Source organism: Armigeres subalbatus, chromosome 1 (genome assembly GCF_024139115.2).
Source record: "Armigeres subalbatus isolate Guangzhou_Male chromosome 1, GZ_Asu_2, whole genome shotgun sequence".
NCBI classification, from domain to species: domain Eukaryota; kingdom Metazoa; phylum Arthropoda; class Insecta; order Diptera; family Culicidae; genus Armigeres; species Armigeres subalbatus.
The window spans coordinates 280,411,846-280,428,483 of record NC_085139.1 but is presented as its reverse complement, the minus strand read 5'-3'; the positions used below and the strand labels follow the sequence as shown (position 1 = coordinate 280,428,483).

The window sequence follows — 16,638 nt, the reverse complement described above, 5'->3', positions numbered from 1 at the left end:
TTAAAAAATAGTTTTTAAATGAGCCGAACAAAATCAAGTTTAAGGCAAAGCGAGGGAAAATTCGTTCAGATTTCAGTCCTTACGTACTATAAGGCTAGTTTACAGATCAGGAGCTTTTCTGATAATTTCGCTTCCATATGTGTGCAGGGATCTATGGGATTCCGTTGGCCCGATTTAAAATATAATCATGTGGAAATCTCCGAGAGTCCGAGCTGTAAACCAGCCTACAAATTAGCCAGGATTTATTTTATTGTATGAGTGGAGCAATGGACAACGCCAACCATATTTATGGAAACAATCACATTTTATTAATATTCTTTCCTTGTTGAAATTCTTGTTATTCTTATCCGCAGATTTACCACAGAGAACAGACATGGATGCTTGAACAAAATTTCGTTTAAAACGTGTGTAAAGATTCAAATCGCACCTCAGCGCCGCCAACGCAGGCTGCCCGACATAAAAACTCAATCTCACTAAGCGATGGCGTTGGCATACATTACATAAAAATTGTGGTGCTGCCACCTAGGAGCGAGCCTAGAAGCCATTCGGATTGAACACTAGCGCTAAAAAGCAAAACACGGCAAATTTGAACCATATTCATCAGCACACTAGCACCGCCCAACGGAGGCATAACGACATACTTAAAAATGACCAGTACAAACTTTTACACAACCACGCGAATGAAGATGAACGTCTGTTCTCTGTGGATTTACCCTCACTTATATTCATTAAAAAAAAGTTTCAGCACGGCAAATCAAATATCCCACCCTATTGCTCTTTCGAATTTATCTTTTGACATTTTTTTTTCTTAAAATAATGCCCAAACCGCCTAATGTATTAATGACTATTTATTGATATTTTCAATTGTTCAGGATTAGAAAAGTTTCTGATATTAGTCAGTAATACAATCCTTAATGCATGTTTAAGAGTGAATTAAAATAAAATTTCAAAATTCCACTTTTTTTATATTTAAAAAAATGCGTATTTTTTGTTCTTTTGTGTTTTTGTCCGCGTCCCTTTGAAAAAATGAAATATTTGTAGTTTAATATTTTTCCACAACTAACTTGATACAATGAAAATGGAAATGAGGCGCATAAATTTTGAAATTTCCACAGCGCTTGAATTTTGTCACAAGTTTTTTTTTTGCATGTCCCGTTTTGCAAGTGCGTTCGTCCCGTTTTTCCACCGAAATGATCTGGTCAGCCTAAACATAATGCCAGTCAGGTCACCCTTTTGGGCACCTTCACTAAGATACCTTGCATCCAGTCGATCGGGAAAGTTGCGGTGTCCCAGATATTACGAAATAAACGATGCAGTAGTTGAGCGGATGTCATGGGGTCAGCTTTGAGCATCTCGGCTGATATGCGATCGACTGGGGCTTTATTCGACTTCATGCTTTGGGTGGCTGTTTGAATCTCTAACAGTGATGATGCTTCGGTATTGACGCGTGTTATACGTCGGATCCTAGGCAGATCATCCCGAGGTGATGGTAGCCTGGCTGGCACATGAAAAAGTTGTTCGAAGTGCTCGAACCAGCGTTTCAGCTGGTCAGTTGGGTCGGTCAATAATTGATCATTTGCGTGTTTCACAGGCATCGTTGCATTAATCTTCCCCGCTTAAGCATCGTGAGATATCGTAGAGGAGGCGAATGTCCCCGGTTGCTGCGGGTCTCTCTCCTTCGTCGGGCAGAGAGTCTGCCCACGCTCGCTTGTCTCATCGACATGAGCATTTTACTTCCTTCTCAAGAGCCGAGTATCGTTGACGGGCTAAGACTTTGGCTCCTCTGGTTTTCGATCGCTCTATCGCGGCTTTGGCTTCTCTTTGCTCCTCTATCTTCCTCCAGGTCTCATCGGTGATCCATTGTTTTCTCTGGGTGCGCAGTTCGCCCAGATTGTTCTCGCTGGTGGCGATGAAGGCATTCTTGATGGCGGTCCATTGGTCTTCCACGCTGCCACCTTCCGGAATATCTGCAGCACGCGTCTCCAGTTCTTCAACGAAGGACCGTTTCACCGTGGCATCTTCCAGTCGGCGTGTGTTGAACCGTCATCCAATTCTCTCCTCCTGCCGACGAATCCGCGCAATGCGCAGGCGTATTTCGCCGATGAGGAGGTGATGGTCAGACACGATATCGGCACTACGTTTATTCCGTACATCAAGAAGGCTCCGTTTCTATTTTCGGCTGATGCAGATGTGGTCGATTTAATTTTCTGTAAAGCCGTCACGGGAGACCCACGTGACCTTGTGAACCGGTCGATGAGGGAAGAGCGATTCCCCGATCACCATATCGTTATTACCACAAAATACTGCGAACAGCTCTCCGTTTTCGCTCATTTCTCCGAGACCATGCCCGACAAACAATTATAGCTGAATAAGCTAGTTTTTAAGCCGAAGAAGACTAATTTTGGTCATACAAGTGCTTAACCCAGCTCCAATGTTTGTTGGGTGGCGTCCTATAGTGCGCTCATGGTTCGAGTTGTCGGATCCGATCTTCGCATTGAAGTCGCCCAAACAGATCTTGATATCACCCTTCGGAATTCTATCTACGACGGCATTGAGTTGACTGTAGAAGTTCTCTTTGTCTTGCAGATCGGCAGCATCGGTTGGCGCATAACATTGGATTATAGTAAGGTTTCGGACCCGTGTTCTAAATCTGGCAACGATTATCCTTTCACTTATAGGTTCCCACTTCATAAGCGCAGAGTGTGCCTGAGCGCTTAGTAGCAAGCCAACTCCGCGATGCCGGAGAGCGTGTTCACCTCGTAAACCAGAGTATAGCAGAACTTGTCCCGACGGCGTTCTGTGTTCTCCAAAGTTTGGCCAACGGACTTCACTCAGTCCCAGGATCTCAAGCTTCATGCGGCGTGCCTCATTGGCAAGTGGTGCCAATTTACCCTAGGGTTAAAACGTTCCATGTTCCTATTCGTGTCCGTTGTTACGTGCCAATATTAGTCGCCGTAAAATCAGTACGTATTAATTCATTATCGGATTCTCGAACAAATTGATGTTTCGGGAACAATAGGTTGTTGGCCCAAGGTTCCCTATCCACCAGGATGGGGCTGGCATCTTAGGTATAGCTTCCGGGGAATATCATTTCACACTCAGCCGCTGGATGCCAGAACAGACGCTGTTGGAGCCGCACCTCCTTGGTGGACAGACGCTCGATCAGTCGGGTCAAATTTGTTTAAAGTCCCACCACACCAGGACTAGGCTAGTGCGCTATGAGCGGCACACGGTCGCTTTGATAGGGCCTGCTTGGGGACACATGCAGCTTTTTATAGAAGTTCAACAGAGCCCACTGTCGAACCCCACCACATCCTAGGCAGACCCCACTCTAGCTGATGTCAGAAGGACAACAGTGCCCAGGCTGCACTACCAGCTAAGTACGCAATCCTTAGCTGGCGGTCAATTGTCATCGGAAGACCCGTGGAAGCGTGAGTATTGGAACTTGTGAGGACCAGAGCTATGTTAGGCGCCCCTTCCCGGATGTCAACTCACCATTTCGCAGCCTAGAAGAAGAATTTCATCGCAAATGCTTAAACAAATTCCTTAGAATATTTCACGAATGAGAAGTTCCCACAGGAATTAAAAAAAATCTTGGATAAATTTACAGCCTTTCCGGGAATTCGGAGAGTGGTACTTCCAAGAATTCGAAACAGAATTCCTGCTGGAGTTCAGAGGATAATTCTTCATAAAAATCACAACAACTTGAAGAACGAATCCTCAAAAAAAATCGGGTAGGAGTTCTGCGGGAAATCTGGGGGCAATCCCTTCGGGTATTGGGAGGAAAATTTATCTGTAAGTTTGAAGGGAATATTAGAGAAGAATTTCTCCAGAAATTCGGTGGGAAGTTCTCTCAGGAATTCGAAAAGAATTCCTCCGGGAGTTCTAATGTTAATTGCTTCAAGAATGTAAAGAAAAGTTCCTCGGGAAATTCGATGCGGAAATTCGGAGGAGTTCATCCGCGGATTCAGAGGGGAACACTTCCGCGAATTCTTAACGCATTTACTCCAGAAAAAAGGAAGGGAATTTATTCAAGAATTCCGAGGAGGAATTCCTCATGAAATTCAGAGGGCAGTTTCTGCTTGAATTCGTGAGGAGTTCCTCCGAAAATTCAAAGGGGAGGAATTCTCAAAGTAACTGCTTGAGGAACTTCCGGAAGATTTAAACGTATTTCCAAAAGATTTTCTGGAGGAAATCCTGAGGCGGCAATAAAACCCGTGTAGTAATTTCCAGAGGAATTCGTGGAGACATTTCCTAAGAAGTTGCTCGAAGAATTTCCGATGATATTTCAGAAGAGATTTTCAAATGAATTTTTGGAAGAATTTTTCAGAGCAATTCCTTGAAGATCTTCCGAAGAAAAAAGAACGGGAATTTCTGAATCAATTGTTGTGAAAAGTTCATAAAAAACATCTGAAGGAGTTTCCGAAAGAATGCGTAATGGAATTTTCCCGGGATTTTTGGACAGAAATTCTGGGGAAATTCTCAAATAAATTTCTGTAATATTTGCCAAAGGAATTCGAGTAGGAGTTTTCAAAGATTTTTTTTGGGGAACATCCAAAGTAACTGCTTTAGAACCTTAAAAAAAAGATAGCAATCCAGCTTCAACCAGAGGTCGTACAGACTGAACACTTAACACCTAGCATGAGACAAAAAAAAATTCTTGCTTACCGGGTCGGGAATCGAACTCACACTTCATAGCACATGCGTCTAGATGATTGATGTCGCTAACCGCACGGGCACGAAGCCCATCCAAGAAACTTTGAAGGAATTTCCTTAAGAATTTCTCATGAATTTCTGGCAAGTTCTTTAAGAATTTCTGGAGGAAGTCACGATGAATATTGAAAGGATAATTGTAAGCGAGATTTTTTCAAATAACTCCTCGAAGAATATCCCATGGAGTTGCTGGGAGAGTCGAACAAATCATTCATTGTTTCAGATTAATTATCAAGTCAAGATATTGCAATATTCAAATGGATTGATCGTTTCTCCCGCAAATAACCAGATTTTATGAGGAAGTATTCACGGAGGCTTCTCACGGCACAAAGCGAAACCGAACTTCTTTTTTACCGACAGGGTATGATGGCAGATGGAAGTTTTTTTTGAAGAATTTCCAACGTAACTTCCGAAAGGATTCCTGGATGAATTTCTGATGCAATTTCTGAAGTAAGTAAATGAGTTTTCGAAGGAATTTCAGGAGGAGTTTTGGAAAGAATTCCTGGAGTTATTCCAAAAAGAATTTTTGAAATAATTTTCAAATGATTTCTAAAGGACTTTTTGGAGGAATTTAAGGAGTAACTCCTTGAGGAACTGCTGAAAGGAATTGCCCTGGTAGTTCTCGAGAGAAAAATGCAACATCTAAAGATGTTTCAGATAAGGGTATTGAAGAAATTTCCAAAGAAATGTCAGAACTATTGCCCAAAATAGGGGCCTTTCTCAGCCTTGCGTGGCTACAAAGCAAGACCATGCTGAAGGTAACTGGGTTCGATTCCCGATCCGGTCTGGGAAATTTTAGGATTGTAAATTTTTCCGACTTCTCTGGGCATAAAAGTATCATCGTGCTAGCCTCACGAATGCTAAAATTGTAAATTGGTTTAGAAATCTCGCAGTTAGTAACTGTGGAAGTGCTGATTGGACACAAAACTGCGAGGTGGCAATGTCCTAGTGGGGGATCTAATCCTTCGATAAGTCCTTGGATAAGTTTCCTAAGAAATTCTAGGAGGTGTTTCTCTGTATAGCAATTTCTCAAGGAATTTCTGAGGGAAGTTCATAACCAACATTTGGGAGAATTTCCGATAAAAAAAATTGTATGAATCTCCGAAGAAATTCCTGGAGAAATTTTTGAAGAAACTTTTTTGAGAAACTTCTGAAGCAATCTACGAGGCTCTTCTTAGAGGAATATTTTCACTGTTTGAAGGAATTTCCAAAGAAACTCATGAAGGAAGTTCATGAAATTTTTTGGAAGAAATCACGAAGAAAATTGAAAAGATAGTTCTCAATGGAATATCTAGAGAAAAAAAAGTCCTGAAAGAATATTCCATTGAGTTACTGGACGAATTTCCGAACCAAATAATTCATTGTTTCAAAATTATTGTCAAGTCAAAACATTGTTCTAGCTCAGTACATTCAAAGTTGATTGCTTATATGGCGGGTATTAAGCCACCCGGAGTGGAAATTAATTACTATGTCTGAAACACGATTATGCATATGCACAACATGTGTTAGATTTAGTTCGGAAAAGGTATTTAGGGGAACCGCCCCTTCGGTGCGGTTTGATCCCACGAAGCCAGTACGCTAGACAGGTGCTTTCCCTACTAAGCTACGAAGGACCTCCATCGTCCTCCGCAGCTTAGCGGGTACTGATGAAACCCAATTCCCAATACCAGGCACTTGGCCGAACTCTCGCAATACATTTTCAGAACTAACTCTCTCATATGTATTTTTGTACAATGCTAACCAAGTAGGATGAGTATTTAGTATTGTCCGGCTCCTAGACACTTGCTTCATCAGCAACGGCGCTCAATGTATTGGGGTTGTGTGAGGTTGTGCCAGTTGGTCGTCAGATCCCGACCCGAGCACATAAGCGAAGAGAGAGCTAGTGCCCGGTGCTGGGAATTTGGTTTCATCAGTACCCGCTAGTAGCTAGTAGGGAAAGCACCTGTCTAGCGTACTGGAGAAGGGTCATTTGGCCGAAACCCATTCGGCCGAATGCCACTAGGCCGAAAGTTGTTTGGCCGAAAGTCATTTGGCCGAAAGGGTCATTTGGCCGGAAGGGTTGTTCGACCAAAAGGGTCATTTGGCTGAAAGGGTCATTAGGCCGGAAGGGTCATTTGGCCGAAAGGGTCGTTTGGCCGAATGGGTCGTTTGGCCGGAAGGGTTGTTTGGCTGAAAGGGTGGTTTGGCCGAAAGGGTTGTTTGGCTGAAATGGTCGTTTGGCCGAAAGGATCAGTTGGCCGAAAGGGTCATTTGACCGAAAGGGTCGTTTGGCCGAAAGGGTCGTTTGGCCGAATGGATCATTTAGCCGAAAGGGTCATTAGGCCGAAAGGGTCGTTTGGTCGAAAGAGTCGTATGGTTCAAAGGATCGTATGGCCCTAAGGATCATTTAGCCAAAATGGTCATTTGGCCGAATGGGTCATTTGACCGAAATGGTCATTAGGCCGAAAGGGTCATTTAGCCGAAAAGGTCATTTGGCCGGAAGGGTCATTTGGCTTAAAGGGTCGTTTGACCAAAAGGGCCTTTTGGCCGAATAGTTCATTTGAAAAAAGAGAAATTAAGAATGAGAACAGAAACGTCTTACTTCTCACTTCTCTTTTCTTACTTCTCACTGTGGAAAGTGAGTAGTGCGAGGTGGGTAGTGAGACATCTCACTAACTATGGGTCATAGATCTTACCGACAGGCTGGAGGTCGGATAATAAAGTCATTAAAAAAGGACTTATGTAATTTGGTTATCTTAGATACATTCAATCTATTATACAAGCATTCCAAATAGTGGAAATAGGGAAAAATCGTCAAATTCGCTCCAGAAAATGCAAAACTGAAAGTGACATTTTACTAAGAGTCGAAGGAATTATTACCGCATAAGTTATAAATCAAAGCTTCATTTTAAATTCAATCAAATGCCACTACGAAGTAGCAAATTAATCTTTACCAAAATCAGAGCCCCAAGAATCTTAGTCTTTCATAAACACTGCAAGCTTCCGGAAAAATAGAATTCCAAAACCCCCAGAATTGCTTTCAGGATACCGGAAACTAAAAATATAAATTAGCTCAGACTTACTTCGAATTATTGATGTCGCGAACGAGAGGCCCTAACCTAACGATAACCACATGCGTATATGCACGTTTCGTTATGCAACGAACAAAATCACACCTTCATTGAAAATTGATTGAATTTATTCAAGTCCGAAACGAAAACAACAAGGCCAATAAACGTCAAAACCTCGCGTCCCGTGTCCTATACAAAGTAGGAAAAAAAATGTTTCGGATAGGCAACCCCCACCGAGGGGATTTGATACAACGCTTTGTTCTCGCTCATTTTATGTTGGGGACCATTTTTTTCTGCCTTTCAGAGCCTTGATCTACCAGGTCAATTACGCTTGGTACGACACCAATAGCAAACTCATGGTGTCCATACAGGCCCATAGAGGCTATGCGCATATCCAGATATCTCCAAATCGAATGTACTAAGGTTTCCAAATCATTCTGGAGTGCAGACGAATTGGTCTACCAAGACAACTGGGCTCGACACAAACCTAATGGCAATCCATGGTGGGCCTCCGGTAGCCATGCGAACAAAGGCGTAGAATTGCCAATCCAGGGATGGCGAGTTTGATTCGTAGTCTGGTCGACGACGTTTTCGGGTTGGAAACTTTCTCGATACCCTGTGGGGCATGGTGTATCCATTTCCATTGTACTTGTCCCACAAGATACATGCTCATGAAATGGCGGGCATAGAAAATCTTTCAACTGAGTTGACTGTATTTAAAAAGTAAATGGGACACCTCACGAAACGGGTTTTCACATAACTGTCGATGCTAATAGTAATTTTCATACAAACTTATAACTGCGCGTGCTCAGTCCAATAACAATCAAAGTAGCTAAAAATTCAGGAGGATCATAAAAACCGCAAATATCATCGTTTACCCATTGGGGAGCGAAAAAGTCAGAATTTAAATCACTCTAGTATCCAACTCAGCTGTTTGATATGCAGCGAAAATTTTGCTGAATTGTTTATATTTTCGAATTTAAAATTTAGCTAAATAAATGTCACAACCGAATGAATTTAAAACTGTGAAACAGAAATCACGAAGAAGAAACTTTTTTTAGCCTTTCTTCAAGCAAAGAAGAGTAAAATAAATCAAAGCATAAAACGCAAGCGAGAACGCAACACAGACCAAAATCCGGGTATGAGCCCAACAAAAACGCCAGCATTGCGTTCTGTTCATTCTGCTTGCAAGAGCCACTTCCCAAAACGCACGTCACAGTCACTGCTGGTGTCGCAGTCTGGCACTGAATCCAGTCAGTTAGTCAGTCAGTCACTTAGTCAGGCCATCAATGTTTTCACTTTCTGTGTTCATCACTTTTTTGTGTGTCCCTTCAAAGTTTGCACTGTTTTGCAATCGAATCGATACCTAACTTGCTGCTTCTTCAAATCACATGTCGGGCAACTTGCTCATAGGGTTAGTGGATAATTTTTGTCCATTTTTATTCTATTTTTACAATAACTATGTAACATATGGGCATAAGCATTGGACAGGAGCGTGAACAGTTGGCACATTGTCTCGTAGACAAAAACTAAAGCATTTCATCAATTACGCCGTTCGAAGCTGAAGGCCGAATTAAATTGCTTATAATAAGACGAAAAATCGCTCATGTACCCCATTCGCAAAAAAAAAGTCGACTGCAAGCTCGAAGTGAGCGATTATATTCGAAGTAACAGAGACCCAATTTGTGGTTGCTTTGAATTTCAAATGACATAACGACGCTCTCGGTGACTGCGGCTGGGCTGGACTGCGATGGTGACCTACGCGAGCGAACCGCCGCGGAGAATCTGTGTACAGTCGTGCCGTGTCGACTGTCAAGATTCAGTCACTCCGAGCCCGCGGTGCAGTTCGGTCTAGCGAAGGGTATTCAAAGGGGGCAAAAAAACAAAACATAATTATGAAAAATAGTCTTAATTATAGCCTTACCGGTACTGTGATGTGGCTTGGCTTGTCTCACTCGAGCCGCGCTAGAAGTCTCCGAACGTGATTGGAACGATTAGGTACATCTGGGGAGGCCTTCATCTCATCACCTCCTTTTTTGCTCTGCCCAAATGTAATGATACTAATTCGCTCGTGTGTTTCTCATTCCCTTCCGTTCTCCGTTTTAACTAATTTCAGACCTAACATGATACTTCCCATCGAGCAACGTGGTTCAGCAGCAGCAGCTTCGTTGTCTTCCTCCCGGTTTCCTCGGCCATCATCGACGGCATCAGCGACAGCAGCGGAAGCGGCAGTGGAAGCGTCGGCTGTCAAATGGAACTACCACCGGCAGCACAGTTACTACAGTTTTTGTCCGCTAAAAACCTTCTACTGCAAAGAGATTATCAAGATCCGATCCGGCATAAACGCAAACGGCGTGGATCGGCCACATTGACGAGTGATTGTGATTCAACTAGTTTTTACGCAAAAGTGATTCGGTTAAGTTGAGTGTGCGTGTTTGTGTGTTCGCGCGATTGTTAGTTTGCTAAGCAACTGCTATTAGGTAGAATAATGTCCCAGAGGAAGAAGATCCTGTACGGGTTGTTCGGGATCATCATCGGGCTGTGCGTTGGTGCTCTCTTCCGGAACTATCGGACGCTGGAGATTGTCAGCATGTGCAACTCGATCAACAGTATGAAGCAAAAGTGTAAGTAGACATTTTTTTTCATTCGTGTCTTCTCATTTTTTATTTATCCCTCTCCCGCCCATGGTGCCTGTCCTGTAGAGTATCACATTTTGCACCTTCTACCGTTCATCGAGTTTTTTCATCAACAAAAGGCAATATTTGGCACATTTTCTTGGTTCCATTAGACTGAAAATATAATCAATTTTTGAGTGCAAATGAGTTAAACTATTGAAAATAATCCATAGTTAAACTATGGTAGAATGGTGGCCCTGAGAAGAACCGATTGATTTCTAATAATGCATCTCTCGAATAACTCATTCCAGTTCGAGACAGCAGCACGTACGGACGTGTTTTTTCTCGTTCGTTTTTGCCTTTCTCATATACAAAGTAGGGTAAATGATGTATCTTGGACAAGCGCAGGACATTCATTAGAAAATATATCGAGATTGAATAGCATAAAACAATTGAAAACCACTAGGTTCATCCAAATACATAATCTATGATTGGTCTTGTGTCTCCATTGCCCAATTTTCGAGTAAATTACGTTTACTAGGTGTAATGGAAAATGCATATATTTTGGACAGAGTCATTTTCTCCTAATTTAAAAATGGCCACCTACAGATCTCAATGGTATGACTTGCCTACACGTATCCACATTCATTTAAATGCATTTATTTGCTTAACTGACATAGATTAAACCAGAAATTAACATTGTTTCGCAATCTTATCGATATCATTGAAAACAGCCTGAAAGTTGGCAATTAATGGTTCATCCATGTATTGTACATGGGTGACCAATAAATGTCTGATGAATAAAAATATAACTTCATTTTGGTAACTCCTTTTTCATCCGTCTCAAGTTCATGTTAAGCGATTGGAATATGTGAGTATCTCAATTACAATCAAACTTTGGCCGCAGGACCTCAAGATTGCCGTTTGAACCAATTTAAACGTGTTTCAGGTGCATGTTACGAAGAGTCCTATAATGCATGTTCTCCTGCATACTGGCGTCCAGCAGGCACTTTGGTAGAGAGCTTTACTTTTTAGATAATTTTAAAGATAAATAATAGTTGATTTGTGAATTCTCATCAGGAGCCGCTAGAGTTGAGGTAAAAGTATGCAATGATCATACTTTCGATAAAAATTTTCCTACACATTATCTAAAATTGATCGAAGAAGCTCAGGCTTGTCCAAAATATGTACATGTCCAAAATATATCATTTACCCTATACGTAAAGGCTATAGGATCACTCCAAAACCGAACTTATGATAGAAGTCTCGGAGACCCATAGTGTTATATACCAATCGACTCAGTTCGACGAATTGAGGTGATGTCTGTATGTGTGTATGTATGTGTGTGTGTGTGTGTGTGCAAAAATGTGAGACACACTTTTTGGTACTTAGCATTATTCGATTTGCTCGCAACAAGTTGCAGTCGACGCGGATTGCGGTCTAGTTGTTTCCTATTAAAAATTGGCTCGATCGGTCATTGCGTTCCAAAGTTATTGAAAAAACATTGTTTTTCGAAAAACATTTTTTAAGTTTGCAGCAATGCCTTCAACTGAAAGCAAATGCATATGAATTGATGGAAAAAGTAAAATCTATCCCCCTAAAGTGCTATTTCGACCTCTCTTATGTGTTTTCTATTTTTTTAATGCGCGAGAAAGGCACCACCAACGCTAGTTGGATTGATCTGGGTTTTTCTTGTTCGTTTACTGTTTACGTTTCCGTCATGGGAGACTCGGTGGCCGATTCGGTCGCTGGAAAAGTGCCTAAGCGCACTGCTCTTGGAGGCGCAGATAACCCCTCCAAGCAGCTTTTGCAGAGCAACGTGTTCTCACCGTTGCCGCTTGATGACGCCGGCAACCCGCCGAAAAAGAGGAACAAGCAGCAATCGCAGCTGCCGCAGGTGCAGCCGGAGCGGAAGCAGAAGTGCCCGCCCATGTTTGTGAAGGTCCACAAGTATGAGTACTACACTCATGACCACCCCGGCACGAAGCCGCTCATAGCTTTGATGCGAGGACTCCACGACATGAAGGATGAAGAGCTCCAAGCAGAGCTTGAAAGTTGCGGACTGGAGCCAGATATCGCGACCAGCTTTACTTGATCCATCTGGAGCACGGCTCTATTACCTGGAATGACCTGAAGCTGATTGGCGTTAAAAATTACACCGTCTTTGACTAGGCGCGACATCGACCAGTGCACCGCGATGTCACGCAATGCACCAACTGCTTCAATTTCGGGCACGGCACCAGGAACTGCCGCATGAAGCCGCGCTGCAACAAGTGTGGCGAACCCTATCCGACTGACCAGTGCGACAAAATGGAGGTGGCCGATCCCAAGTGCGCCAACTGTGGCGACAAACATCGGGCCACCACAAAGGGATGCCCAAAGCGACCGAGTTCCTGAAAAATCCGGAAGAAGGCTTTTACCAGGACCATTCCGAAGAAGAAGCGTGTTCCTGTAATCAACGAGGTGAACTTTCCAGCCATCCCGGCTCCCCGTCGTGTGATTCCAATACTCCCACCGTTACAGCCGCACAAGCGACTGGCAGCAGAAGCTGCATCGGTCCAAGCTCTAGCATCATCGGCACCATCCGCCAGCGAATGGCCCCCGCCCCCTCCTCCTGGGTTCCGACGGCAGTCGGTGAACGAAGCTGTCCCACCGGAAGAATCTGCCCCGCTGTACACTCCAGAGCAACTGATGCCGATCTTCGCACAGCTCGCCACTCTGCTGCGCAGCTGCAAAACCGGCTTCGACCAGGTCTTCACTCTTGGCATTTTCATCATTGAACATGGCTGCTAGGGTGGGCCTGGTCAACTGGAACGCCTGCTCGCTAAAGAGCAAAATAATTTAGCTGAAGGATTTCCTTGAGGAAAAGGAAATAGACGTGGCGTTCATCACCGAAACGCACCTAAAACTGAAGGTGAACGTCAACATCCCGGACTTCCGCATCGTTCGACTCGACCGGCCGACCAGGGAGGTTGCTCCAAGGATTCCTCCAGAAGTTCCTCCAGGAATTCCTCCGGAAGTTCCTCCAGGAATTCCTCCGGAAGTTCCTCCAGGAATTCCTCCGGAAGTTCCTCCAGGAATTCCTCCGGAAGTTTCTCCAGGAATTCCTCCGGAAGTTCCTCCAGGAATTCCTCCGGAAGTTCCTCCAGGAATTCCTCCGGAAGTTCCTCAAGGAATTCCTCCGGAAGTTCCTCAAGGAATTCCTCCGGAAGTTCCTCCAGGAATTCCTCCGGAAGTTCCTCCAGGAATTCCTCCGGAAGTTCCTCCAGAAATTCCTCTGGAAGTTCCTCCAGGAATTCCTCCGGAAGTTCCTCCAGGAATTCCTCCGGAAGTTCCTCCGGAAGTTCCTCCAGGAATTCCTCCGGAAGTTCCTCCAGGAATTCCTCCGGAAGTTCCTCCAGGAATTCCTCCGGAAGTTCCTCCAGGAATTCCTCCGGAAGTTCCTCCAGGAATTCCTCCGGAAGTTCCTCCAGTAAGTGCTCTAGATCTAGATGGAATTCCAGGTGGCGAATTTCAGTTTCCCGAGGAATTCTAGAGAAACTTCCGGGGAATTCATAAAGGAACTTCCAGACGAAATCCGAAAGGAGTTTCTGGAGGAATTTCCCAGAGGAGCTTACAGAGGAATATCTGGAGGAATGTTCAAAGGAATTTCTTGACGATATTTAAAAAAACGCGTAGAGGAACTTCTGGAGGAACTTCTGAAGAAATTTCGGCGCTTGAAACTGGTTCACGCCAATCCACGCCACCGCCGTTCTCCAACGGCGTGACGACGCCCTGCCGCCGCTGGCCGAAAATGATGTATCACGCCACCGCACGGTGGGATGGTTTTGAAAAAGAGGGACATTGGTATTATCGGCGAAACTACTAATTGGAAACTTTTGACGTGTTTTGGAGGGTGTCCTTATTTTTAGAGCACTTTATTTCAGGAGAGTGAGAAAAACTGACTAAAAAGGGTGCACCTCGAGAATTTTTTTTTATTTTATTGATAAAATTGTTTATATTGTATGCAGACATTGTAGAAATGATAATTTCAACACACTTTGTCGAAGACACCAACATTTTATCTCTGAAGTGGAAAAAGTTATAGAGGTGCGAAGTTAGTAATCCATTAAAATTTATTTTTTTAGCTCTAACTTTTAATACAATTTTTTACAATGTTCTACAAAGTTTTAGATACTTCAAAAACATTTTGTCGTAGAAGAGTGCAAATCGCTATCTCTTCATTTCAAGAAGCTATATCAGATTATATAGTTTTTTAACACTATTTTTAATCAGGTATACCCTTTAGGGTAGCAGATTTTAGCAGCTGTTATTTATGTAATTAGCTTCAGTAGCTCTTACACTTTTTTACATATATAAATTTAAGGTGGATCTCAGTGGATTCATTAAAATATTCCGCAAAATGCATCTCAACTTTTGGTCCATTTTTTGTTTCTCCGTGCATAATTTACTTATCATTATTTTTCCCTCGTTATTTTTTCCCTGTACGCTGTCTGCTGGTCCAGGTGCCATGTTGTTTTTTGGAAAAATTGAATTGTGATTCAAAAACGAGGATTTTGATAGCGATAGCGATTTGCACTCTTCTACGACAAAATGTTTTTGAAGCGCCTAAAACAATGTTCTACATTGTAACAATGCGAAATTTAAATTAAAAAAGTTAGAGCTAGAAAATTAATTTTAAGGGATTACTAACTTCGCACACGTATAACTTTTTCCACTTCAGGGATGGAAATTTGGTGTCTTTGACAAAGTGTCTTGAAATTGTAATTTCTACATTATCTCCGTACAATATAAACAATTTTATCAATAAAATAGAAAAAATCTTTTCTCAGGGTGCACCCTTTTCAGTCAGTTTTTCTTACTCCGAGAATAATGTTCTCTAAAAATAAAGACACCCTCCAGAATACGTCAAAAGTCCCCAATCAATATTTTCGCCGATAATACCAATGTCCTACTTTTTCAAAACCATCCCACTGTACACCGCCGGTAAAATTTCAGTCTACCTGGAAGTACTCGGAAGGTGGCCAATTCGATCGAAAATCACCGAAATGGACTCCAATGTACTTGTTTTGCAAAATCATGAAGTTTGACATGTCGCAAGATGGGTTCCAAGATTGAACGAAAATTGGCCACTTCCCCAAGGGAACCAGGCAATGGAAGTAGCCGGAAGGTGACCAATTCGATCGAGAATTGCCGAAATGGACTCCAGCGTAGGTACTTGTTTTACAAAATTATGAAGTTTGACATACCGCAAGGTAGATTCCAAGATTGAACGAAAATTAGCCACTTCCATAAGGGAACCAGGCCTGGAAGTACCCGGAGAGTGGACAATTCGAGCGAAAATCGCCGAAATGTACTTCAGCGTACTTGTTTTGCAAAATCACGAACATTAAATTAATGATTTCGTGTGTGTTACTTCTACGTGAAGTTGAACGATTTACAATGTTATGGAAGTGCTAATATCATCTTCCAAACTTGGACGTACATGTGCATGATAGAATTAGAGGCGAAAGTATAGAATTGATAGTTCCGTTAGGATACGGCAGGCATGAAGAATGTTTTTATAGAAGTCGATTTGAAAGCGTGCGGAGGGCAAATATTTGTGATGGCACATATCACACGACCTTCCTTCGGCCAAGCTCCCGTATGAAGGGGAGGGAAGAATATCAGTGTGGAAGCTTATAGGGTATCTGTTCCTATATCAATAACAATAAGCCAATGCGCATATGAAATGCATTTATTTCTCACCCAATAATCAAAAACATGAGAATAATTATGCTCGGCTCACGTCATTTTAATTGATAACAATTAGGTAGCTCCAAAAATGAAATTGTTATCACATTATAGAAGTATTTAGCTAAAAAACATCATCACTGTCATGCACCTATTTCAATAACATTCAAAAAAAGTTAATCCTATGCCTGTACCTATATCAATAATACTGTTTCCAACATAAAATACGCACACTATTACTTGTGTGTATACGTAACGATATGATTGCAGTGATGCCGAATTTTTCAATGTTTTGTATTTGAGTTGAAATAAAATTATAAAATTCCAGTTTTCGTTGTAGTTTTACAACTTATCAGTTTAATTTTATGTTTGTCATAGCTTATCTCTTCGATATACCTTGTTTTACAAACATAAGAGTTGAATTTCACAGTAAAAGTTCATTCAACCATTTTTGAAATAAAAATCTAGGTCGGCAACCCTTGCCGATGCTGCAAGTCATGTAAATAGTTTGGAATACGGACAGGAAT

At 42.4% G+C, this 16,638-nt stretch overlaps 1 protein-coding gene across 7 annotated transcripts in view; it reads left to right on the top strand.

Moving 5' to 3' along the window:
• Positions 1 to 16,638, top strand: part of LOC134207644 (chondroitin sulfate synthase 1) — an 85,419-nt gene that overhangs the window by 37,115 nt on the left and 31,666 nt on the right. For 6 of the 7 annotated variants that reach the window (XM_062683404.1, XM_062683401.1, XM_062683402.1 and 3 more), the window contains exon 3: positions 9,880 to 10,387. In XM_062683404.1, the coding sequence (XP_062539388.1) occupies positions 10,252 to 10,387 (136 nt within the window). In that variant the 5' untranslated portion in view covers positions 9,880 to 10,251. Of the gene's footprint in view, positions 1 to 9,587; positions 9,762 to 9,879; positions 10,388 to 16,638 lie in introns of those variants that run through there. The other variant, XM_062683403.1, reaches the window with a different exon arrangement.